Source organism: Pistacia vera, unplaced genomic scaffold (assembly GCF_008641045.1).
Source record: "Pistacia vera cultivar Batoury unplaced genomic scaffold, PisVer_v2 Contig377, whole genome shotgun sequence".
NCBI lineage: Eukaryota > Viridiplantae > Streptophyta > Magnoliopsida > Sapindales > Anacardiaceae > Pistacia > Pistacia vera.
The window spans coordinates 602,659-629,746 of record NW_022196198.1 but is presented as its reverse complement, the minus strand read 5'-3'; the positions used below and the strand labels follow the sequence as shown (position 1 = coordinate 629,746).

At 39.2% G+C, this 27,088-nt stretch overlaps 2 protein-coding genes across 2 annotated transcripts; both read right to left on the bottom strand.

Moving 5' to 3' along the window:
- Nucleotides 1-1,392: 1,392 nt before the first annotated feature.
- Nucleotides 1,393-1,919, bottom strand: LOC116140769 (glutaredoxin-C1-like). Its single transcript, XM_031426348.1, has one exon. It carries the CDS (start codon nt 1,833-1,835, stop codon nt 1,455-1,457), a length of 381 nt encoding a protein of 126 aa, XP_031282208.1. The 5' UTR covers nt 1,836-1,919; the 3' UTR covers nt 1,393-1,454.
- Nucleotides 1,920-22,652: 20,733 nt separating this feature from the next.
- Nucleotides 22,653-24,659, bottom strand: LOC116140749 (exocyst complex component EXO70B1-like). The gene has a single exon (XM_031426327.1). It carries the CDS (start codon nt 24,657-24,659, stop codon nt 22,653-22,655), a length of 2,007 nt encoding a protein of 668 aa, XP_031282187.1.
- Between the last annotated feature and the right edge of the window lie 2,429 nt (nt 24,660-27,088).

Genomic DNA, 27,088 nt, shown 5'->3' with positions numbered 1-27,088 from the left:
CTTGACCATGAAAGGAAGAGTTAGAGTTTCACACTGACTAGGCATACTCAAACTTACTGGTTTAGAGGCAAGAGCTTCCTCCATCAACAGGACCTAATATATGGGCTTTGACCATGAGAGGGAGAGTTAGAGTCACACACTGACTAAACACATTCAAGCCTACTGGTTTATAAGAGGTGATAATTCTCCCATTCAACAATACTTTATTGGGTGAACAGTCAAGCTCTATCAATCGTGAACTCACTCATCAACAAGAAACACGACTAACTTGTAAAGAAACCCTTAAATGATCCAAGTTTAACATACATTGATTTAATTTGACTGCATTAGTTTATATGATTAAGCCTTGCTCATTCTCAGCTCTCATTTTACATTCGACTTTCATTAGAAAAAAAAAAAGGGTAAATTAATCTAAGACATGGAGATTATGAAAAACAGACACTCTCCTTCCTCCCTTATAATCTGCATTAAAATTAGACTGATGCTGTTATTAATTATTTGACTCCTTCAGTCTGAGCTCGAAGGCTCTGTTGATAGAATTCAATTTAGGTTGACTTCTCACCCAATAAGCATGTCTTATTAGGAGTTAGACCCACCTCAAATCTATCATAATATCAGAGTTAAACTCAATTGAGCTGAGTACTTGACTAATGGGTGAAGAGTTAGAGCCAACAACTACCTCCATTAACAGAACGTAGTATATGGGCTTGATCATAAGAGGGAGAGTTAAAGTCCCACACCGACGAAGCACACTCAGACCTATTGATTTATAAGAGAGGATAATTCTCTCATTTAACAAGAACGTGGGTGAAGAGTCAAACTCTATCACAAGTGAACTCACTCATCAACAAGAAACACGACTAACTTGTAAAGAAACCCAGTAATGATCCAAGTTTAACATACATTGATTTAATTTGATTGCATTAGTTTATATGATTAAGCCTTGCTCATTCTCAGCTCTCATTTTACATTAGACTTTCATTAGAAAAAAAAAAGGGTAAATTAATCTAAGACATGGAGATCATGAAAAACAGACACTCTTCTTCCTCCTTTATAATCTGCATTAAAATTAGACTGATGTTGTTATTAATTATTTGACTCCTTAGACTGATGTTGTTATTAATTATTTGACTCCTTCTGTCCGAGCTCTAAGGCTCTATCAATGGTGAACTCACTCATCAACGAGAAACTCTACTAACTTGTAAAGAAACCCAGTAATGATCCAAGTTTAACATACATTGATTTAATTTGATTGCATTAGTTTATATAATTAAGCCTTGCTCATTCTCAGCTCTCATTTTACATTCGACTTTCAGTAGAAAAAAAAGAAAAAAAAAAAAAAAGAAGGTAAATTAATCTAAAACATGTAGATCATGAAAAACAGACACTCTCCTTCCTCCTTTATAATCTGCATTAAAATTAGACTGATGTTGTTATTTATTATTTGTCAAAACTCAAAGCCAAAGAGCTCCAGCTTCCTTGAGAAGTGGGACTAAACTGCCATTAATATGGGAAGCCATGACTCGGTCCATGGAGCCAATCAGTTTGCCACCAATGAACACAGCAGGAACTGCAGAAGAACTTCCAAGCAACCTCATTAATGCTCTCTCAATCTCCTTCCCTCTGGGATCATGATCCAGCTCGTACACAGTCGGGTTCACCCCCATTCCGCAAAACAACCTCTTCACAGCGTGGCACATGCAACAACCACTCAAAGTAAAAATCACCACTGCACTCTCTGAAGCCAGCTTCGCAACTCTCTCCAGTGGATCCTCCATGTTCCTGCTCCTCATTGGCACGTAGAAACCCCATGAATCGGCTGTCTGGTACTGCATTTTTCTCAAAAGAACAGTAGAACACAAGATAATTCGACTAAAATTTGATCTTAAAAGGAAGTGAAGATGTGTAAATGAGTAAGTGAGCTGTGTGTGTTTTGGAAAGTGAAGTTTGGTGGGGTTGTTTATATAGGGATTGCGAAGAGGATGGTATAATGGTAATTAAAAGAAGTTTGTCTGTTGTTGTCGCAGCGCGTGCTTAGAAGATTTTTTGGATTTTGCTTTAAAAGGATTGTTGTCTGGAGAGTGGAGATACAAGACACTGCATGTATACTTAGAGTGAGCTTTAGTAGAAGCCAAGGTGTCAGTTTTAGAAGGCGGCTATATAAACTTTGTCTACTCTAAGAGAGTAAATAGAGGTACAATTATTACTAGTTATTAATGTAGATAAAAAGAATTAAATTAGGGTTTATAATATAAAACTAAAACCTGGAACATGGCAGCAGGCTTTTTCAGGCGAAGGCTGACGGGGATTTAGAGACGGCTGTCCCCGTCCTCCTTGTCGGTTCTTGGGATTAAGATTTCTATATATATGACGTGACTCTTACGCGCATGTCCACCCTTTTTTAATTATAATATAATTGTTTACTTCCTCAACGATAAACATGAAGTTTTTAACAATGATTATAATCTCAAAAGTCCTCGGAGATTTGCAAATTCAACGCCTTTCTCTTTACCTTCACCTTCATCTTCATGCCCATGACAATTTCAAGGCTACTTTTCTCATGGTCAAAGTCATGGTGAAACTAGAAACTTTGCTCAAGTTAATGTTTTAATTTCTGCAAACCTTAAAATTTTCTATGGAAGAAAATGGGAGATATTTTAAGTGTTTGTTTTGGGGATTGGAGAATCCCCATACTTATTAACAGAGTTTGATTAGTATTATGAAGAAGCGATCTTGATTACAACCCAACGAAGAATTTGGCAATACAAGGAACTCCAGTTAGTAATTGTGATGTATATAATTGTATCGTTCTGCGAACCATTGCGTAATGCAGCTGGATTGCAGAGGAAGAAGATGATCATCTAATTATAGAAACAAACTCAGTCCATTATACCAGATATTAATTGATGAATTGAAGAGAAAGGTGGGTAAGTAATAGTTTTATTATATTTTGGGAGTATGTTTACATAAAGCAGAGACAATGTGCCAGTTGCGTTTGACATAAAGAGTTAAGGCGTGGCCTGCAACCACAGGCCTATTCAGGCGGCGGGTACGGATGCGCCGAATACCGGCTGGTTACCAGAATCTTTCATCTTTGTATTGTAAAGTGGGTCGGGTTAGATCCGACCACAAGTTTAACGCTTTTTTTTTTTTTTTTGGCTGCTACCAGCTCAGCTCAGCTGTCTTTCTGGTTTTCTTAACTCGCAGTAAAATATTATAAGCATGCAATGCAATGCAAAGTAAATAGTTGACCTTGACGCATTTAACGTGGCATATATATCTCAGCCAGACAGAACTGTAAATGTAATTACTGTCTGCTCTGTTTCTGGGTAGCTATTAAAAAGCAGAGCCCAGAGAGATGCATAAAAATGGCTAAAATTTATTTACTTTCTTTGGTATATCAGTAAATATGGTGATATCTGTTTCGATCTCTGTTCTTCAATGATTCTTAATTAGTTTGGTGCTATGGTTATTAAATTAACATGTTCGTTTCTGTCTTGTCACATTAAGATATTTCTCGGTGCTACTGGAAATTAGTAAATGATGCTTGTTTGATTCATCACAAGACAAAGATATTCAAGAATTAATATAGCCTGCATCGATCCAGAAGAATGTTAGGAATTTACTGAGGGTTCGTATATTAAATATTTGAGTATCAAAGAGGATGTCATCAGTTTTGGAAGAAGCGGAAGAATTACAAACCTTATGGTAGATATTTATGAGGCAATCAAAGGGAATGGCTTAAATTAATGGAAGCCTCCAAAAATTAATGAAGTTTGTTGATAATGGTGAAGGTACAGGCGAAGGATTACCAGTGTTAACTAAATTAACTGCCATGGATACTTGGAGCACACACAAAGAAACAAGTGGCAGGTGAGTTAGATATATGCTATCACAAAACTAAGTTGGTGGTGATGAGCATAAATCAAAGGGAGATAATTTAGATCATATATACTCTAGACATGATAATCTAAATGCGGCACCTATCTTATGAGATCTTCTATACATCTCGCACGGTCTAAGTATAGAATTAATTACACAACTCAATATAAAAGTTCAAAACAAGAAGAAAGGGCATATGATCTAAGTTTAAATACTAACTTAAGTACCACACCCAACGCTAGAAGTATTTGGTTTCGGGTATCCTATATTTTTTTAAGGAATCAGAATTGACTGTTCCTTAAAATTTGGAATCGGAACCGGAATCGATAGTTTCATTCTTGGGTAATAGATACCCAATACTAGAACCTGTAACAACGGTTCTGGTTTCAGATACCCTGTACAATTACAATTACCCTCTAAAAGTTTTAACATGGAAAAAAAACCCTTAAAAACTTACAAATACCCCTCTCATAGCACTTGTTAACAAAAATAAAATTCAAAATTCAAAATTACGAACTCCATTAGTGTAAGCGGTTGTGTAAATACTAAGTTAAGTACCACACCCAACGCCCATTGGAGCACACACTCCGAAGATGGGTCAAACATCTATGACAAAGTAGAACTAACTCCACAGCCAATTTGAAACTAGGAATGGACATTTTTTTCGGTGGAAATAACTCAAACCCAAAAACTTTAACAAATGACAATTTATTAATGAGTAATACTAAGCGATAAACACTTTTCATTAACTTTCTCTTATAAACGCGACGTATCAGCTCGCAATCGATCAGTTTGTAATGAGTTTCGCCTGATCAGATACGAGCTAAGCAATTACAAATTATTATGTCGCGTTGGTGAGAAAAGTTAATTAGAAGTGTTTGTTGGCCATCTTTACGCTTTACTAATAGGTGAATTAATCATGATGAATAAATACACTAAGAAAAAACCAATAAACATGATGATGGGCTATGCCCAACCCCACATCGGCCAACCTAATTCTATCCACTATGATCAAGTTAAAGGTCATACTAGGAAGTAGGAAGTGAATTTTAGGCCCCATCAAATTGATCAGTATCTCTCATTGCTAAATACAGATTTATTACATTTTAAAAAAAGTTCTTTAAACCCAATTTAATATTGAAATAATCCTGTTTAATTAGAGTTTTTTATGTGCACCAATTCTCCCCTAACTTCAAATTCAATTAGGGTTTTTGTTTACACAACTTTTCCTCAATTTCTTAATTAGGTTTTTGGTTTATACCCTTTTTCCCAATTTCAAATTTGAAACTTACACTTTTTTTTCCTTCAGATTTAAATTCATTCCATTGTTTGATTATTCTTTTCATAGCTTTATTAATATATTTTCATCAAATAAAAAATTATTTAAAATAAAAAAATGTTTAAATGATTTAGAAAATTTAGATTTAAGGTTTACATCAAAATTAAAGGTTAAAAATTAAAATAAAATAAAGAATGAATTTATTTCGAAATTGTTATGTTATTAAGGTTAAATTTATCCAAACAAAAATGTATTAAAAAATGGGAAACTTAATGAGGCTAAAAATCATTTCCAATCATATTAATACCTTTCATCAGGCCTAACTGGGTCCATTTCCCTGGACTTGACCCGCCCTCAACCTATAATATAAGTGGTTTATGGTGCAGCCGTACACATACACTCCTCTTTTCAATTTTTGAGCAGCATAAGTAAAAGAGTACGAGGATTTGTTGAGAGTTCGTATATTAAATACTTGAGAATCAGAGAGGATGTCATCAATTTTGGAAGAAGCGGAAGAATTACAAACCTTATAGTAGCTATTTATGAGGCAATCAAAGGGATGGCTTAAATTAATGGAAGCCTCCAAAAATTAATGAAGTTTGTTGGTAATGGTGAAGGTACAGGCGAAGCATTACCAGCGTTAACCCAATTAACTGCCATGGATACTTGGAGCACACACAGAGAAACAAGTGGCAGGTGAGTTAGATATATACTATCACAAAACTAAGTTGGTAGTTGTTATGTCGGAAAAAGTAGGACTGATATAGAGCCTCGTCAGTAAAGGATAGTCAGAGTTCAAAAGGATTCTGCATCGTCCAGGTGTGGCCACGTCGCGCCTAGCTCAAGTGGCATGGCTTCTGCCAGTGCAGCAGGTGAGTGCCAGGCTAACAGACGGCTGGAGATTGCCCACGTGTCAAAACCCTGCTTTAATCGAGGAAATCCCTCGGGCAGGTGATTAATGGGACACAAAGAAAGGATTTGTACGGCATCTACCCACTTGCAACTTTCATAATCATTACCTTGAACTTTCCCACTATCAATAGAGGACTTCCCTCTCATTTGAGGGGATTAGCTGATTTTATGCTGAAATAGCGCTCTCTCTCTCTCTCTAAACTGTAACTCAACTCGCTGAACGTGACCTGATCACTCTCTCTTATTAATACAATAGCAGTGGACGTAGGATTCGCTTTAGAGCATCCGTACCACTTTAAATATTGCTCTTCACCTTTTATTTGATTCAATCCCCTCATATCACATGTGACTTCTAAGTTATTTTAGCATTTTACACGTGCAAGTAGTTGGTGTCAAAATCTAGCATTAACAGTTTGGCGCTAGACGGAGAGCCCTTATTTAGTACCTACTATTTATTAGAAAAATCTCTGACTAATCGGTCCCACAACAGCAAATGGCTCGCGGTTTCGAATCTGAACGAACCAATCATGACAATGAAGAAATCCCCCAGATCCAGGAGGACACTTCTCCTGAAATGTCACTAGTCCAGCAGAATATCACGGGGGATATTCCTTCAAGCTCGCGGCTTGACCAGCCATTATGAGTTACCTGGAGAGGTTCAATAATACTCTTCAAACGGTCCACCAAAAGCTAGACCGATTGGATCGGGTCATGCTACCCAAATCTAATAAGGCGGTGCCACCGCAAAAAAGGCCTGCAGATCGCGTAAAAACGTAGAAAAGGGCGAAAGCCCATATTGCTCACACTGCAGCACGTCAGAGAAAGGGAAAGCAAGTGTGCACAACAGACCCAAGGGCTCTGAGGGACTAGCAAACACTGATCGTGCCCCGGGTAGATTACCCCTAGCATTGCGACTTGGCGATATGTCACAGCATGAGCCGTCCCGCGCCACGACGCACGTGCACTCCCATAAAGGTGCAAGGCAGGGAGATTCCCAATATCGCTAGAATGACGACTTCGGTCATCGTCGTGCAGGGGATTCCCATCCTCCGAGGGTCAGTTCATACCATCGCAAAGGTCGGGAAGACTCCCCGAATCACACGATGCAATCACACGGCTCTAGCTAGCGTGTGCCAAGATTGGATGGAGCTTCCAGTTGAGGTGAGGAAGAGTCCGATTTGCGGTCTTTCCTTAACCGCAACCGTGAGGGTCGAACTCACGTTGCAGAAAGTAATCCCTAGGTAGCTCCTCTGCCTCAGATTGAGGAACTACAGCGAGCTTTGTATCAGCTTAAGGCTCAGCAGAATGAGCAAGGGTAGATCGCAGAGGCTTCTCCCTTTTCTCCGGCAGTGTTAGCTGCCCCTCTCTCATTGAGATTCAGAATGCCCGTCATGCAAGCATTCGATGGGAATTCTAATCTGCAGGATCATTTATACGAGTTCAACAACCTCATGGAACTCTACCAAGTCTCTGACTTGGAAAAATGTCATTGCTTGGCAGTAACCCTTACCGCCCATGCCAAGCGTTGGTTCAAGTCGCTTCCAACAGGATCGGTCGGCTCATGGCCTCAAATGAGCTCAACATTTCTAAGACACTTCCAGGCGAACAAGAAGTTCTCAATGCCACTAAGCTACTTGAGCAATATACGACAGGAAAGGGATGAACCCCTCCAATCATATATAGATAGGTTCCACAGGAAGCTCCACAAAGTGGCTTATACTCCCGAAGAGTCTATTTGGACTCTCATCGTTGCGGGAGTTTGCCCACAGACAAACTTACAGAATGAATTGCAATCTGAGGATGATGTTTCCCTCATTCGCTTCTATAACCTTATGAAAAGTACCTCTGGATTGAAAGTTCTGTGGCAGCTCTTAGTCGCCATGACCCCGGTCCATCGGCCAGTGCTCCCAACTGAGGGGAGAATAGGAGGGCTGATCGCAGATGAGCTAATGATGATCAACGAAAAGAAAAGAAATAGCGATACGTGCCCAAGAAATCTTATGCCCCAGTTCCTCGTCACGATCGTGACAAAAGTCAATACACTCCTCTGAATGCCTCGGTATCAGTTATTCTAGACAAATTAGAGGAGGCCAGTTTGCTCGGAGAGCCCGAGCCCATGAAGAATCCCCCCTCAGCCAAAAACAATAAAAAGTACTGTCGTTATCATCGAGATAATGGGCACCATACTGATGAGTGTCGGGCCCTCAAGCAAGCAATTAAGGACCTCATTAAATAGGGGCATTTCTAAGAGTATGTTGATGGGTCAGCTCCCATTCAGGAGAAAAATCAAAAGGAACCAAGGAAGAGGCGTTATGGTCGCAAAGGTCTCTACAATGTGGGAATCATCTTTGGAAGACCACACCCCGAGAGGAACTCTCGATGTGCCTAGGAAATGTATGCTCGGGAAGCCCGTCATGACCCCATAAGTGTCATGAGCACGACGCTGCGACCCGCCAAGATTTGCAGGGAGGAAGAAATCACCTTCTTCGAGAAAGACACGGTGTGATTGCATAATCCCCATAAGGATGCTCTCGTTATCACACCTGAAATAGGTCGGTGCGAAGTCCACAAGATATTGGTGGATAATGGAAGCGTTGTGGATATCTTATTTCAGCGAGCCTTTGAGAAGATGAAACTGGACGAGGCAGATCTGAAGCCTGCCTCTATCCCTCTATACGGTTTCACTGGCGATCATTTGATGCCCAAGGGGATGATCTCGCTTCAGGTCACATTGGGAGAAACCAACGAGCTAACCAAAATGACTGAGTTTTTAGTAATAGACTTTTTCCGCTTTCAATGGCATATTGGGACGACATCTATTATGAAGCTTCAAGGTAGTCATCTTAATATACTATCTGAAAATGAAGCACCCCCCCCCCCCCCCCCCCCCGCGACGGGGATAGGGGAAGTAAGTGGATCTCAACGCGCATCTTGCGACTGCTATGTAAAGGTAGTGCAGATGGCATACAAAGGAAATGGAGCACCAGTTGGCATCCCTGAGCAAGCAATGACGATCAGCAGGATTAAGCCATAGCCTGGCCCGGTTGAGGATGACATGGATCCTCGCATCTAGGAATGCCCTCACAATGGGCCAGTCGAGGACTTATCCAAGGTATCGGTTGATCAAATCAAGTCGACCCAAGTGTTAAGGATCGGGAGTAATCTCAGCCCTTAGCTCGCCAACAACCTGACAGGATCAGCTCGAATGTTATATGTCATGCCTTGAATATTGATAGTGCAATCAGGCCGGTTCACCAAAAGAGAAGAGTAATGGACCCCGAGCGGTATACAACCTTAAAAGTCGAGGTAGATAACCTCCTCTTGAATGGGTCCATCCGAGAGGCACTTTACCCGAGCTGGGTTACCAACCTAGTCTTAGTAAAGAAACCTACCGACAAATGGCAGACATGCACTAACTTCACTGACCTCAACAAGGCCTGTCCGAGCTCTCATTTTTTGGCAAGGGAGGTGACTTTCCCTTACCGAGAATCGCCTAGCTTATCGATGCCACCTCCAGACACGACCTGTTGAGTTTTATGGATGCCTACTTGGGATACAATCAGATTCTAATGTACGTACCGGATGAAGAGCATACCTCATTTGTTACAAATCGGGGGCTATATTGCTATAAGGTTATGCCCTTCGGCCTAAAAAATGCTGGGGTGACTTACCAATGGCAGGTTAACCGAATTTTTTTCGAGTAGATTAGAAAATTAGTGGACGTCTATGTCGATGACATGTTGGTCAAATCGCATGTCGCTTCAAATCACATAGCACATCTCGCTGAGATATTCGGTATACTCCAAAGGTACAGAATGAAGCTCAATCCCTTGAAGTGTTCGTTTGGAGTATCCTTGGGAAAATTCTTGGCGTATATGGTTAACTAGAGGGGAATAGAAATTAACCCAAAAAGATTCAAGCTCTTATTGATATGAGGAGCCCAACCAACTGAAAACGGGTTTAAAGTCTTAATGGGCGAATAGCAGCTCTTAGTCACTTCATATCAAGAGCAACAGATTGCTACTTGCCATTTTTCAATATACTCAGGGCCAACAAGAAGTTTGAGTGGATTCTGGACTACGAACAGGCTTTCCAGAGTATAAAAGAGCACCTCGGAAAGCCACCTCTCCTGTCCAAGCCGCTCCCTCAAGAAATTCTTCTCCTGTATCTATCCGTCTCTCAACATGCGGTCAGTGCAGCCTTGATTTATGAAGAAAACAGAGTCCAATGGCCAATATATTACGCGAGCAGGCGTCTACTGGACGCTAAAATGAGTATCCAAAAATGAAGCGATTAGCTTATGCCTTGCTAGTCGCCTCTAGAAAGTTGCGACCTTATTTCCATGCCCACACTATCCATGTATTGACCAACTACCTGCTCAAGCAAGTCCTTCAAAAGCCAGAAGCTTCTAGGAATTTGCTTAAGTAGGCGATGAAACTAAGTCAGTTCGATCTGCAGTATAGACCGAAAGCAACCATTAAAGGGTAGGTTGTTGCCGATTTCATTTCGGAGTTTTCACACCAACTGATTTAGGAATGCGAGCAACAGTCCAGTGAAGTCACCTAGGAAACTATTCAGAATCTATTGACCTGGAGCCTCTATGTCGATGGATCCTCAAACAGGAAAAGGGTCGGGCAAGTCTTCTCCTCTTTAGTCCGGAGGGGACTCATATCCACGATATTCTTCGGTTTGAGTTCAATGCTACCAACAACAAGGCCGTGTATGAAGCACTACTTGTTGGTCTACGGTTGGTAAAAGAAGGGTCAATCGCGATCAGTATTCACAACGACTCCATACTGGTTGTTAATCAGATTTTGGAGAGTATCAAGCCAATGAAGAAAACATGATCAGTTATCTAAAGAAAGCTAAGGCTGCACTCGAGTCTTTCAAGCACTTCACGATCGCACGGATTCCTAGAGACAATAATTCTATCTCAGATGCCCTGGCAAGAATAGCCTCATCACTAGACTCAGATGCCCCAAACAGTATTCATGTTCGGTACATAGAGATCCCTAGTATTAGCTCGCCCAAACAGGTCATGGTTACAATAGAATCAGTTTCCTAGATGACCCTAGTTATTCAGTATCTCCAAGACGAGACCTTACTCAATGACAAGGTTGAGGCAAAAACCTGCGAATCAAAGCTGCTCGTTACACACTCATAGGAGATAAGTTGTACAGGTGAGGATTTAGCGCCCTTCTTCTCCGATGTGTAACCGACGAGGAAGCAAACTATATCATGAGGGAGATACATGAAGGGATCTGCGGTAATCACACTGTCGCGCGATCTCTCGCTAACAAAGTTGTTCGTCAAGGGTACTACTGGCCCTTGCTTCAAGAGGATACCTTCAACTTTGTAAAAAAGTGTGAAGTGCCAACGATTCACGAACATACTGCGAGCTCTTTCCCACCAGCTGATAACTATGACCAGCCTCTGGCCATTCTCCATGTGGGGAATTGATCTTATTGGACCCATGCCAACCGGAAAGGGAAAGGTCAAGTATGTTGTGGTTGTGGTGGATTATTTCACGAAGTGGGCCGAAGCTGAACCCTTGGCCACGATCACTACCAAGAAGCTCAAGGACTTCGTCTTCAAAAATATAGTGTGTCACTACGGAATTCCTCATACACTCATCTTTGATAATGGGAAGCAATTTGCCAACAAGGAATTCAAGCAGTTTTGTGATGAGCTGAGGATCCATAAAAAGTTTGCTCAGTCGCAAGACTGCAAGCCAATTGCCAGGTTGAAGTTGTCAACAAGACCATCAAGCATACTCTGAAAGTTAAGCTTGGCGTTATCAAGGGAAATTAGGTCAACGACCTCCCAGAAGTCCTATGGGCATACAGGACAACTCCAAGAACCTCTATTTCAGAAACGCCTTTCTCGCTAGCATATGGTTGCGAGGCTATGATCCCAGTGGAAATGGGGGCTGGTTCACTTCAGAGGGACATGTTCAATGAAACAGACAATGAAGCACTTTTGCGTGCAAGTCTAGACTTAGTTAAAGAACACCGCAACAAAGCTCGGTTAAGGATAGCAGCCTACCAATAGCATGCGAAAAGATTCTTCGACTCTAAAGTCAGGAGAAGAGACTTTCAGGTCGACGACCTGGTTTTGAAAGAAATCTTTCTCGATACAAAAGAACCAAGTGTGGGAATATTGGGATCGAACTAGGAGGGCCCATACCGCATCGCTAAGGTGATACAACTGGAGACTTATCACCTCAAAAGGCTCAACGATTCCGAAGTACTGTGAGCTTCAAATGCTAAGCATCTTCGCCCCTATTATCAGTAATTCTGAACTCACTCTTTTAATTTTCTCGTAAAAATTCCCTTGAAAGCTTTGTAATTAAGATAGCTTTTAAGCCAAATTCATCTTGTATAAATGTATGATTTTATTCCTCGCATTGTTTTTATCTTTCTGTTCGCATATGTAATGTTTGTGAAGTATGAAAAATTATAAGTGCTCACAAATAATTTAATATCGCAAATAGCTAGAAGACGTCCCCCTGTTCACATTTGTAATGTTTGTGAAGTACAAAAGATTATATGTGCTCACAAATAATTTAAAAAATGATCATTTTATTCATAAATTTCTAAGTACAAGAGAATATGCAAGGGCATTCAAGAGCAAGGTTGTGGGAAAAATAAAGGCGAAAGCGATCACTGGTCTTCGTCCCTAGGCCTTGAAAGTGCGACCTTGGTATCTCCAGGTTGGTCGCCGACCACTGGGTCAGCTGTCAGGTCTTCCGAGATGTACTCCTCTGGTTGATCGTCTTCCAGGTGAGGCCCTAGACCTTTCTCCTCATCATCGGCTCTCACCATGGAGGTAAGGATCCTTTGGTAATCATCCGGAAGGTCGGTGAGGTCCATGATCGGGTTCTTTGGCCAAAGGGCATAAATGGACTGGATCGACTAGTCAACAGCTTTCCTCTCAATTTCCAATTCCTTTCCCTTCATCTCTTAAGTAATGAAGTAACCCGCCCTTGGGATAATTCGAGGTCCGCCTCGAGTGCCCTCATCTACTTCTCGAAAGTTTCCCATAACCGAGCTCTCTCTTTCTCTGCCCGCAAGGCCTGCTCGAAGTTCGCTTGCAGCTCCAGCTCTTTCTCGCTAGCCTCTTTAGTGAGCCTGGCCACTGTCCTTTGAAGCTGTTTAAGCTCTTCTTCCCACTTCTCTAGCTCAGCCTTCTAGAAGTCCACCGTGTGAAGAGCAAAGTTCCTCTCCGACATGTACTGGTTTGTCTAAATGATGTCCAGGCCCAACTCTTCTTTCACAGTTGCTAAGTCGTGCCTCAACTGCATGTTCTCTTCCTTCAACTCAAAGAGTCCCCCGGTAGCTTCCAGTTGGATCTTTTGTTGGGTCAGGTGCATGACGAGCAAAGACTGCATAGTGAAATAAGCAAGCATTAGACTGTCTTCTTGAAAAGAGTAAAGTATTGGAAAGTCCTCGACAAGGACAAACCGTCTTATCTAGCTTTGCATTTGAACCGCCCTGATCATCAGGTCCGTAGGGTTGGAGGCCACGAACTCTTCAAAGACTTTGGCAAGTTGGCACTCCAAAATGGTGAACTCCACCGGCTATAAGTGCTTCGAAAGTTGACCCATAGAATCCAACACTAGTTTGTCAACTCCTGAAGCAAAGGGCACCTCGCCAGCTAGCCTTTTGCCTTCTCTCCTCCCGGAAGCCGTAGCCTCCCTTTGTCCCCTACGTGGATGAACCAGTGTAACCCCGGTCACACGCCTCGAGCTCCCTCCCGAGCAAAAAGCTTGATAAGGCTGCGACCTCCTAGGCTGCACCCTTAAGCCTTTCGGCTTGGACTCTGATTCCTCGGGCTGCAGCACCCTTCTTTTCTTGGACTTTTGATCGATGGTCTTCTGCTTTGGGCATGCAGTCGCGGGCTAAGAAGGTTTTGTTGGTTGTTCGGTGGGTGGCTGCACCACCACCTATACTCCTTTAACAAGGGTGTCGTTAGGGCTCGCCTCGACTGGTTTCATTGCGTCGACCTGGGGGAAAACGAACCCCCTCTCTCTCAACGACCTTGGCACTCTAGGCTGCCTATTCATTGCATGTAGGTACTGTTAGTAAAAGAGTTCGCTTCATGTAAAAGCAAAAATTTGAAAAGACTACGACACTTACGAAGTAAGGGTTCCAAAGTCGCTTCAGAATTGAAGAAGTCGTACTTCCTCAAATTAGCGATTGTCATGAGCAGTTTCACGTCACGACAATGATTTGGCAGGTTACTGAATGAAACTATTCGGTTGAAGTCAGAGAGATCTGTCAAGCCGGTCGACTTGTTTTCTGCGAAGAGACAAGAAAGATCGTTAGAAAGTAAATCCCAAAAAGAAAAGAAAAAATTCACTAAGTACAAAAAGGGAAGACCTACTCGGCTCCCTAAAATGGTAGATGTCATCCTAATGAAAAAAGAAAAACTTGGTCTCGTATGCCCCGACATTACTAGGATAATTGAATATGTCTCCCTCGATCGTGGATCGCTTCGAGAGGTAGTAAGAATCTTTGTCCTTGCTCTTTTTTAAATAGTACGAGCAAGCGAGCTCCAGCGCGGTCAACTGGTCGAGGCTGTATTCGGCGCACGCAATATATATATTTACAGCTATCATATATGCGTTAGGCGTCAGCTGTAAAGGTGCGACCCCGAAGTGATCGAGGATCAACCTAATAAAGGGATGAAAGGGAATTAGTGCTCCGCATTTAAATATAGCTTCAGAGATCGCAACCATTCCCTTTGGTGAATTCTGAGCTGTATGCAACCTGTACTGGTAGATGTCTATGCGAAGTGCGTATTGGTCTATTGCCTTCTATATTTCCTCTCGGGTAGCTACTGACAGAATCTCTTATGTAGGACTCACTAGGGCGACCTACGCTTGCGAGCTCGTCCCCTTGTTTGTTTTTGTTGCTATAGGGTCCATCTCTTCTACGGTCTGAAAAGGGAGACACGTACTGATTACTTAGTCTCCGTACAAAATTTTGTACGACGACGTGGAAGAACAAACCCTAATGTACTTCCAAAAATCCTAAAAACCCTTGGGGACCACCCCTAATGGTTTGTACCCTAAAAACCAATTCCTTTCAAAAGTCTAGCCATAAACACCCACCATTATCGCCTGGTTAAGTTGTCCATGAAACAGAAAAAGAAAAACAATGGAAGGATCTTCCTTACCTTTTTGGTTGTGGGGGTCAAACTTCTTACTGTTAATGGAAAGTGCACACCAACTTGAAGGATTGAAAATCTGGTCTCGCAAGAGCTTTTTTCTTTTTTTGAAAGTATGAGTGTTGTGACATTGGTTAAGGCGAGCTTGGGGTTTTATAGTGGAGGAAATGGCGATTGGTCTTCCCAAAGCCAAGCGATGTTTGGGCGGAATGCGTCTCTCGTCGTTGATCACGACCATGTGTCATAATTGGCGAGAAGGAGTAAACGCCAAGCTTCGAGAAATTCAATCGTCGCATCTCTCCGTTGAAATAATCGAGCGATGGCTCGATTCTCTTCTCCATATTAAATGCGCTTTCATCCGAATTTAATGCCCTGATAAGGAATTTTGTTTCAGCATCTCTTGCATTTAATGCACATGGCTAACACTTATTGCGCACAAGACACATTTTTCAGAATAAAGGATACTTCATTAATGGATTAGTTGTCAAGCGCAACGGATAACATCTGAAGAGGTCGTTGGAAAAGAACACTCTTCATTGCATGTCGATTGCAAAGCGATGTGATTCCTTGCCTCCAGCAAAAATATGCTAAGTGCAATCAGGTCGCAGACCTCGGTTAAGATAAGAGGTGCATCGATACAGCATTAAGTAGGGTCTAATCCAGGTCGTCGCCTTCACGGAAGAAGACCATCTCAGGTCGCTCATAGAAAAATGTTATGCAACCTCCTTGTAGCTAGGTCGGCTCAACCAGGCGTCATTTGGATATGTCAAATCATGGCATAATTATGAAATTCTCAAGGTTCGATCCTTAAACCTTAAAAACTAAGGGACTTTTGTTATGCCGGAAAAAGTAGGGTTGACGTAGAGCCTCGTCAGTAAAGGATGGTCAAAGTTTAGAAGGGTTCTACGCCGTCCAAGTGCGGCTACGTCGCACCTAGCACAAGTGCCATGGCTTATGTCAGTGCAGCAGGTGAGTGCCAGGCCAACAAGCGGCTGGAGATCACCCACATGTCAAAGCCTTGCTTTAATCGAGGAAATCCCTTAGGTAGGTGATCAATGGGATGCAAAGAAATGATTTGCATGGCACCTACCCATTTGCAGTTTTCATAATCATTACCTTGAATTTTCCCACTATAAATAGAAGATTTCCTTCTCATTTGAAGGGATTAGCTGATTTTATGCTAAAATAGCTCTCTCTCTCTCTTTCTCTCTGAATTGTAACTCAACTCGTTAAACGCGACCTGATGACTCTCTCTTATTAATACAATAGCGATGGCCGTAGGATTCGCTTTAGAGCATCCGAACCACTTTAAATATTGCTCTTCACCTTTTATATGATTCAATCCCCTCATATCACGTGTGACTTCTAAGTCATTTTAGCATTTTACACGTGTCAGTAGTTGGTGTCAAAATCAAGCATCAACAGTGGTGATGAGCATAAATCAAAGGGAGATAATTTAGATGATATATACTCTGGACATGATAATCTAAATGCAACACCTATCTTATGAGATCTTCTATACATCCCGTTCGGTCTAAGTATAGAATTAATTACACAACTCAATATGCAAGTTCACAACAATAAGAAAGGGCATGCGAACTAATTTTTTACGGTAATGTAACAGATTGCATGAGGGTTAAATCCTAACTTAAGTAGTACACCCAACGCTAGGGGTGTTCGGTTTTGGGTATCTTGTATTTTTTTAAGGTTCCGATTCTTGGGTAATAGGTACCCAAAACCAGAACCTATAACAACGGTTCCGGTTTCGGTTTCAGGTACCCTGTAAAATTACAATTACCCTCCAAAAGTTTTTAAAATGGAAAAAAACCCTTAAAAACTTACAAATACCCCCCACCTAACACTTGTTAACAAAAATAAAATTACAAATTACAAATTCAAAATTACGAACTCCATTACTTTGTAAAGGTAGATTTTCAAAAGTCAAACCAACTTACTTTAAATGTTATGAAATATAAATATAAGGGCCCGTTTGGATCGGGTTGAAATTTTTTAACAAGGGTAATATTTGTTTAATTGAGTAGATTACCGTGTTTGGCATTTTTGTACAAAAACATTACCAGAAAATAAGATGACAAATAGTGCCAAAAAAGGGGTAAATTGTCAGGAATAATATTACCTGATGGGAGCTGGTATTAAAACATTACCCCGGTAATCATAATTTCTGTCCAATCTTGCCCCTAAACAATGGATTATGAGGACAAAAATATCCTTTGGTTTATTAATAATTACAAAATAGCTAATTTGCAAAAACAGACGTATTTGTCCTCAGTTTTTTAATTTTTCAGACAAAACTGCCCTGATTTTTATCATTTATTTCATAAATGCCACGAAGATTGACATACCCATATTATCCTCAGTTTTTTCATATTGTGACCAATATGCCCTTGAACTTCAATAAAACTACAAGATAAAAGAATTTTTTTTTTTCTAAATCGCACAACAGGCACGATTTTGTTCTCAGTTCTCTGCGCTAAAACTTGTTCGCCGCCGGTGGAGAAAAATATCTCCACGATCTTGTTCGTTAGTTCAATCGCTATTTCCGGTAAGTGGTTTGCCCTCTTTTCTTTGAATGTTACGTTATTTGTTTCTATTGCAACCCTAAACCCTAACTTGTCCATTTTCCGTCTGTCGTTGGTCCACCATCTCCGCCATTTGCTTCTTTGTTTTGCCATCGTCTAGTAATAGGAACCCATTGGAATTGATCAGTTATTTTTAAGAATTAATCGGTTAATATCTCAATGGTGAGGCAGAGTTCAGTATGACTTAATCATTTGCTGAGCTCCTTATTGTCTTATCATCAGTTGTTTGATTTATTTTTTTCTTGAATCTGTACTTGGTTCGATAATATAAGTGCCTCGCTACCTTGCTAATTTTCTTTTGAATTTTTTAACAACAAGTTGGCTGCTCTCTGCCTATTATCTACTCTATCACCTTGCCATTAAATTACAACCCTCAACTTCCAATTTATTCTCTAATTATTTATTGATTTATGCACTTGCACATTAAATGTTTAAAATGCTTAACTTTTATAGAGTCGAGGAAATTTACAGTAAAAGCAAAAAAATTGATGATGAAAAGTATAGTGCTGCTTTGTTGTTGTTGTCTTATGAAAACAAATGGGAATGTTGTGTCACTTTTTGTTTTACATTTTGAGGGAATCTGAGTGGATGGCAGTTTGATTTGATTATTCCTTGTCATAAGAAAAATTATGAATTAAGCTCTTCTACCCTTTTGGTATAGCATTACTTGCTCATTTTGGCATATGACTCCAAATATGTTTTCATTTAGGAAGGCAGATAATTACCTATATTTCTGGTAAAGATTATTGGCAGGGGCAGTTTTGAAAAAGAAAGCTAAGATTATACTTGTGATTGGTTTTGGCAGTCAGGTGAATGTAGAGAGATCTTGGTCTTCTTTTTATTTGATAGGTCTAGAAATGTCATTTAGTTATAATTCTCTGATATACTAGCATTTATAAACTGTCAGTTCTATAATTTTTGTTTTCTTTCCCTCTTTGATGTGCTTTGTTTTGTGGGTTGGTGTGCAGGAACGATGGGAGGACCACCACGTTGCCTAGTAGTGACGACAGAAAGCACAAAAGTTCGTGACAATGTCAAGAGAGCCACATAGTTTGTACAGATAGCAATGTGAAAGGTATTACAATTGGATAGTTATGGAGTCAATTTGTTGTATAGTTGGGAATAATGCTTATTAACGTAGCTCATAATTAATTGATTTGCAAGTGGAGGCAGGACCAGTCATTCAGTACATGAAGAAAATCAAGAGATTCCTTCAGCCTTAAAGGGCAGCAAATGCAAAGGTACCCAGCCTTGCAACTCGTAAACCGACTAATGCTTTCAGTTATGAAAGATGTATGGAATTTTTTGCTAATGTAAATGAATGATAAATATATGTAGGTGCCACAAATCAACGAAGGTCAAGTAGGCAATTGGCAAACAGAAGGGGAGGGGGGATGTTGAGCAGCAGTATGTTTGACCTCCACATGGGGTATAAAACTATTTTACAATTGACATGCTTCACGTCATATTTACATAATATGTTTACCTCATATGATGGATTGCATATGTAGTGATCTGCAAGAACCTGTGGAGGAGTTTTAAAGGAGACAACTTGCACAATTTCATCACCCTGGACTGCATGTGGTTTTTTATGTACACAGAAGAAGTGTACAAAAGGAACGTGCTAAAGTAGATTCACGAATTGAACATATTCTCAAGGAAATATGTGTTCATTCCTGTAGTCCTCTGGTGAGTTTTTTGATATTGTGGATGTAGGCATTTGTTTTATACTTACCAAATGCAGACATGAGTTGATTTTGGTTGCTTAAGAGTTGATATTGATAATATGCATAAATTATGCTGACAGGGGTCATTTGAGTTTACTGATTTTGTGCAACTCTGGTGGAGATGTAAACTTGGAAATTAAAACTCGATGCATGGTGCTGCTTGATTCGCTTGGATTGGAAAACGGAAAGACATTGCAACCTCTGATTCGACGGTAAACTTTGATTATTTCACAATTATTTGCAAGCACATTTCAGCACATGATGAAATTGTATTGTTGGAAATGTGGTACTGGAATGGGTTTCAAATTGTCCAAGCTTAATTATGCAGGTTTGTGAGGGATATTTATGAATCAGGAACAATGCCCAAGCATCCAGCATTGGTTGAGAAACTGCCTTTGCTAGTGCCTAAGGTGATAAAACAGTATGTTGTGTTGGTTGATGGTAATTAGTGGTTGATATGTTTAGTATTTCATGTATTTGTTGTGACCAATAAATGCACTCACCAGGTCCCTCAACAACGGAACCACGTGGATTGCGGATATTTTGTATTGTATTATATAACGAAGTTTGTGGAAGCTGGCCCAGAAGATTTTTCAATCAATGACGGATATCCTTACTCTGTAAGTACTACAGTCTTTTAATTGATTATGTTGATTTTTATTCTCCACAGATGATTGGTTTACACAAGCTGAATTTACAGCCTTCTGTGACAAACTGTTGTGTGAAGTTGAGTAGCATAAGCTGCATTTTATTCATTTATATATAATTATTGTGTATTGAGTATTGTGTAATTAGTTGTTGCGGATGTCAAATTGAGTTCACTTAAAAAATGGTGGTGATTATGTTCACTGTTGCAACGTGCGAAATTATGTATTATTATTGGTTCACAAGTTTAAAGAGCATCGTTATTCAGCTTGTAGTTAATTTATTGGAACATTGCTTGGATTCAGCATAATGTAAATGTACAAGTACTCCAAAATATGTGATATGACAAATGTACCAATAATTCTCACACTTTTCACACATAGTTTCGGCCCAGGATAAGTGGAAAAAGTTAACAAATTTCCTCAAATTTGGAAACTTGTTTCTAAATTCCAGCCATGGTGTAAACCAAAAAAATAGAATTTTTCTTTTGCCTTCAAAAACAAAAATGGCTTCAATTGAACTAAAGTAGAAATGAACATGTACGACCTATAATTTGTGGTAATACAAAAATCAAAGTTTTAGATAGTTTTAAATTCGGAGATGCCAACTATATTTGTTGCAATACCAGGGTCAGGTGTTGAATGTATACCCAACAGAAAATATAACAGGTTTTTTTCGGAGTTTCAATAGTTTGTGTAAATTTGTCAATAAATAACTTAACAATAAAATACTTGGCTAAAATAAAAGAAATAGAATTTTGTTAATTGATAATTTCTTTTATTAACCAAATACGTTACTTATTTACACCCAATAATCATCTAAAGAGCATTTTAGTAAAATGTAATCAAGAAATCTGCTGTTACAGCCAACCAAACAGATTAATTAGTAATACAAGTAATCATTCCAAGGGCATTCTAGTAAAAGGGTATTTAAAGACATTTGTTATTACTGTCAACCAAGCACATTAATTATTAATACATTTCAATTGAACCAAGCACAATAATAATTTAAATCCGGTAATCTACAATGTAATATTTCTTTTCGGTAATCTTATTACTAAGATAAAAAAATATTATATGATCCAAACGCCCCCTAAATGTATTCACGTTACTTTGTTTACAAAAGTTTTTATTAAACCCCCTTACTCTTTAATTTGATTTTAGGTTAGTCTCGGTTCCCAGTTCCTAGCTGTAGGAATCGAAACCAGAACCGCACAGTGACGGTTCAAAAAATTTGGAATCGGAACCTACCCATTGACAACCAATTCCAGGTAGGAACCGGAACCAAACCTCGGGTATCCGTCAATTCCGGTTCCATTCGATTCTTTTGAACACCCCTACCCAATGCCCATTGGAGCACACACTCCGAAGATGGGTCAAACATCTATGACAAAGTAGAACTAACTCCACAACCAATTTGAAACTAGCGATGGACATTTTTTCAGTGGATATAACTCAATTCCAAAAATTTATTGTGCCAACATTGTTAGCTACGCCCAGTGACCACACCGCCAATACATCAAGTTTGAATTTTGTAATGATTCTGTAATCAACTTGAATTGGTATGAATTTGATTTGGTGTGCCCAAGGGGTAGGTTTTGATGATTTGGTGCATTAATGTTGTATTCTAAGTTTCTAACGGACGATTAAGGAAATTTCAGGATTCTTTTATTGTAATTTCTTGTATAATAAATGACAATACAGTGATAGGTGAATTAAATAATGATGAATAAATACATGTAGAAAAAAACCCATAAACATGATAATGGGCAAAGCCCAACCCCACATCGACCAACCCAACTATATCCAATAGGATCAGGTTAAGGGTTATACTAAGAAGTAAATTTGAGCTCTCATCAAATTGATTAGTATCTCTCAATTTTTTTTTTTTTTTGGGTAACAGAGATATCCGATCAGTTTGTATACACCTCAATTAATATATGAAATCTATTAAACATCCTTTAAGTTTAAAAGACCAGGTAAGCTACAATATTATTATGGTAGGTGACACCAAGGTTTGAATTAAGACACTCAATAAAGCAAATTTCTTTGATCGTCAGGCTAACCGCTAGAGGTTAGTATCCCTAGTTGCTAAATACACATTTAACATTTTTCACAATTTATAATGATCCATCATAATTTTCACCTCCTAAGTCCTAATTAACTGAAAAAATTATCAACTAATGTCCTGTATATCTCCTGCTTAGCATAGTACTATATCTTAATTACTAAGCATGTAATTTCATAACGTGTATCAAAATATTTTTACAAATTTAATTCCTATAAAATTGTAAAATACACAATAAAAACAACTGCATATGAAGTATCTCAAACCTCCCTGTAATTAAATGATTATGTTAAAAAAGAGTTACACTGTGTCAAATAGAAACACACGAATGCATGGATTTAATTAATGTAATAATCAGCTTCACCATTATCAGGTTCTTCTCCTCCCCATAGACATTGGATTTCCATCAAATAATTCTTCAATATATGTCTCGACATCTTCTGGTTGATACTTGATATACTTTTCTCCTTGTTTACTACCTTCCAAATATTGCCTAAATCTTCCCAAAAATGACCGGTAAGCCGGAATCACTACCGCCGATATCGAAACTCGAAGCTCAGATTGGAGCTGTTCGTCACTCACCACCCACGTGCTCTGTGTCTTATGTATCTCTTCAAACAATGTATTAAAATTCTTGAACCTTTCTTTCAATACAGGCTTCAACACCTTCCCATTGCTTTGTAACCCTTCATGGCTAATGCATTGTAACACTCTACTCCACGTTTCTCTCTGGTAACTCTTATGGTATTGCCTCAAATCAGTTGACCTCTTTCTGCGCCATGTGGCACCCATTATATCATGAATCTCCGTGGACCCTTTGATCTTCTGTAAAATATATCTCCCGTTATTCATCAAGAAAATATTACTCAATGAAGGGTCCCTGTACAGCTTTGACTTCATATCAAGATTTGCATCCAATAGATCCATAATCGTCATCAATCGTTTCGAAAACGGAGATTTTCTTGGCGTCCCATTATCCGAACAGTCCTCAGGTTCGGGCTCATTTGACATGTCTACTCCTTCCTGCTGTTTAAACACTTCTTCTAACGTGTCCGTGTATTCACAAGCGTATTTAAGATAATTCATTGTATAGCGAGTCAAGGGGTGAACTTGACCACTGGGTACCGGGATTCTACCTTGGTCACTCTTGATTGAACTTTCAAGTTCAGAGAATATGTTGACGGCCATTTTACCAATGCGGGATTGAGCAACACATATCTCGAATATTAAATCTTTGGCACTCTCACAAGAACACAAATCACCCATAAGTGGAAGCAGGTCTCTAAAAGTCTCATGCATATCCAAAAATTTGAACAGTTTCTCTGTTGAACTCTTTGTTAATACAACACCTTCACCGAAGTTGAGAAACCTTTTAATAACCACCGCTGCAAGATCACTGAACAATCTTTGAGATATTGATGGATACTCGGAAAAGATTGAGTCCGAAAGTTTGCGTTCTCCGGGGAAGAGAACCGTGTAACAATGCCTGAAGATGCTGATCCACATGCTGATTTCTCCTTCAAGTGATTCCCACTGCATTCTTTGTAAATCATCAAAACTAATATTGTCAAATCCTAGCCTGGTAAGTTGATCTCCGAGCGCCATTTTCCTGAAGATACTATACACCAAGCAACATTCTGATTCGTAACCAGCTGAGATCATTGATGTTGCAATCATGTTCATGTTTGAGATTGCTTCTTGTGAGAAATCCGGGAACTCCTCGTCTTCATTGGACACGGTTTCTGGTGGAGCATATCGATCTAAGTCTTGAGTTGAGAGGGAATTATAATTGAAAGTGGATTGTTTCGGTGTCTTTGGAGTTTTGAGTTCTAAACGGCAGCGCTTAGGGTATAAAAGTGCACGGAACTCTTCATCCAACAAAGACATGGCTCGATGAAGAACATTGCTTCCTTGGTTTAGAGAAGACCCCATTTCATCTTTGGAAGAAAATTCACCCATGCCATTTAACAGCTTTGAAACGCGTTTCACACATTCAAATAACAAATCATCCTCCTCCTGATTTTCTCCAAACCTCATTGAACTTTCCCTGGATTCATATTGTTTAATGAATGATTCAAAAATCCTGTAAAAGGACCCTATTGATTCCGGAATTTGTGACGGTTCTGGAGATAATGTATCAATGAATTCATCAACCTCTGGAAGAACCTGAGGAAGGGAAGCTGACTCATCAACAATATTCTTCTGTGGTATCTCCTTTTGATAAGCTGCCGCCGCATCCCCTTTTAAATGGTCCATAGTTGATTTTGTACGAATGATTTCTGATTGATGTCTGGCATGAGATGCACATTCATTCCTTCTATGGTCACGACTTTTGGGTAAAGTTGCAGAGGTCTCTAGAGCTAAGAATTTCTCCATGGCTGAATCTAACTTTCAACAGACACTTTGCATGTAATTTCGTTTTTATTTTTTATTTTTTTTTAATCTGTTGAAGATTAGATTAGATTAGATCAGACTGATGGAGCAAACGATAATGGAGGTGAAGAATCATAGCGTAAATGGTGGAGACTTGTTGTTCATTAATCAGGCATAATTTAGTTTTGGGCTGGCACACGGTGGATAGAATTGTGATATTTTTATTGTTGTGGCCGTTAGTTTTTTGTAAGGTGGCAAATTCTCGTTGACAGTTGACCTTTCCCCATTTCCCATTTTGTTTGTGCTTTGCACGACCTTCCCAGTTTCTCTTATAATTATCCCCGACCTATGCGACGAGTCATCACCCCGCATGTTCTTCGGCTAGCCTTGCGGAAATCCCTCGATCTCATTGGTTCTTTTTCTCAATTGGGCCTTCCGTTTATAGAGGCCCAATAAGACTCAAAAAATTCCATGCTTAACCCATGATTTATAATTTAATTTGTATCTTAATTAATAATAAAATCGTAATTAGTGGCGAGTAATTGGACAAAACAAAAGAGGAAGAAGTATAATGGACAAAGTGTCCACCATTTTAGTGGACTGTACTTTTTAGTACAAAATCTGGCCTACACTACATATCATCTGAATATTTTTCATATAATTGGTAAAATATGTGTCAGCAGGCACTCTTTAGTCTTTATTCAGCCATTCACCGAATTTGGAGGCCTTAAATCATGCTATAAATATCAATATACTAGCTAATTATTCTAGCTTTTCTGTACACATCTGATCTGGGGTTTTTGGGGTAGTTTTTATTTTGGCATTGGTTGATATTATAAAATTTAAAATTGAACATTCAACGATTGTTAATTAGCGGTGAGCACGTGGGCACGTAGAGGATTCTTCATAATAATCCATCTAAAATTCAGTGTGAAAGCTATTTGGTCAAGAAAATGAAAGCTTATAGCCGCCTTAAATCACCTTCTTCCCTTTTACCCTTTTTCCTTTTGGGAAATTCCTTTTAGTTCGGTAAATTCTTTCTGGTCAACTTTTAATAGTAGTTGGCCACTAGAATCCATTAATTAAACCTATTCTGTGTAGTATAGACAAAAGAGTAAACGACCTTGTCCCACCCAAATAGTTGACTAACGACATTATTTTACCACCAACTTTTAAAATATCATTTTACTATACAGAGGTTTTATTTCATTAGTAATCTATGTTAAATACAATAATATTTATTGTGAAAATAAAAATACCCTTAACAAAAGTCCTATCATCCCGATCTACAACTCTCATCGATCGCGGGCGGATGCCCACTGCTATTTCACACGTTTTCCCCTCTTATAGCCGCCATCACCTTCTTCCTTTTTACTTTTCTCTATTTGGGAAATTCCTTTTGGTCTAGTAAATTCTTTTTGGTCAACTTTTAGTAGTAGTTGACCACTCAAAATCCATAAATTAAACCAACTCTTGTGTAATATAGACAAAAGAGTAAACGACCTTGTCCCACCCAAATAACTAACCAATGACACTTTCTCGCCTATCAACTTTTAAAATACTACTTTCCTATCCAAACATTATATTTCGTTAGTAATTTATATTAAATACAATAATATTTATTGTAAAGATGAAAATACCCTTAACAAAAGTCATATCATCCTGACCTGCAACTCTCACTGATTGCAAGTAGACGCCCACTGTTTTTTCGCACGTTTTCCCCTCTTATAGCCGCCTTAATCACCTTCTTCCTCTTTACTTTTTTCCATTTGGGAAGTTCCTTTTGGTCCAGTAAATTCTTTCTGGTCAACTTTTAGTAGTAGTTGACCACTCAAAATCCATGAATTAAACCTACTCTTGTGTAGCATAGACAAAAGAGTAAACGACCTTGTCTCACCCAAAGAATGGACTAACGACACTTTCTCACCCATCGACTTTTAAAATACCATTTTTCTACCCAAATGTTATATTTCGTTAGTAATTTATGTTAAATACAATAATATATTATTGTAAAGACAAAAATACCCATAACAAAAGTCCTATCATCTCGACCTGCAACTCTCATCGATCGTGAGCGAACGCCCACTGCTTTTTCGCATTTTCCCCTCTTATAGCCGCCTTAATCACCTTCTTCCTTTTTACTTTTTTCCATTTGGGAAATTCCTTTTGGTCTAGTAAATTCTTTTTGGTCAACTTTTAGTAGTAGTTGATCACTTAAATCCATGAATTAAACCTACTCTTGTGTAGTATAGACAAAAGAGTAAACGACTTTGTCCCACCCAAATAATTGACTAACGACACTTTCTCGCCCATCGATTTTTAAAATATCATTTTCCTATCCAAACGTTATATTTCGCTAGTAATTTTTATTAAATACAATAATATTTATTGTAAAGACAAAAATACCCTTAACAAAAGCCCTATCATCTCGA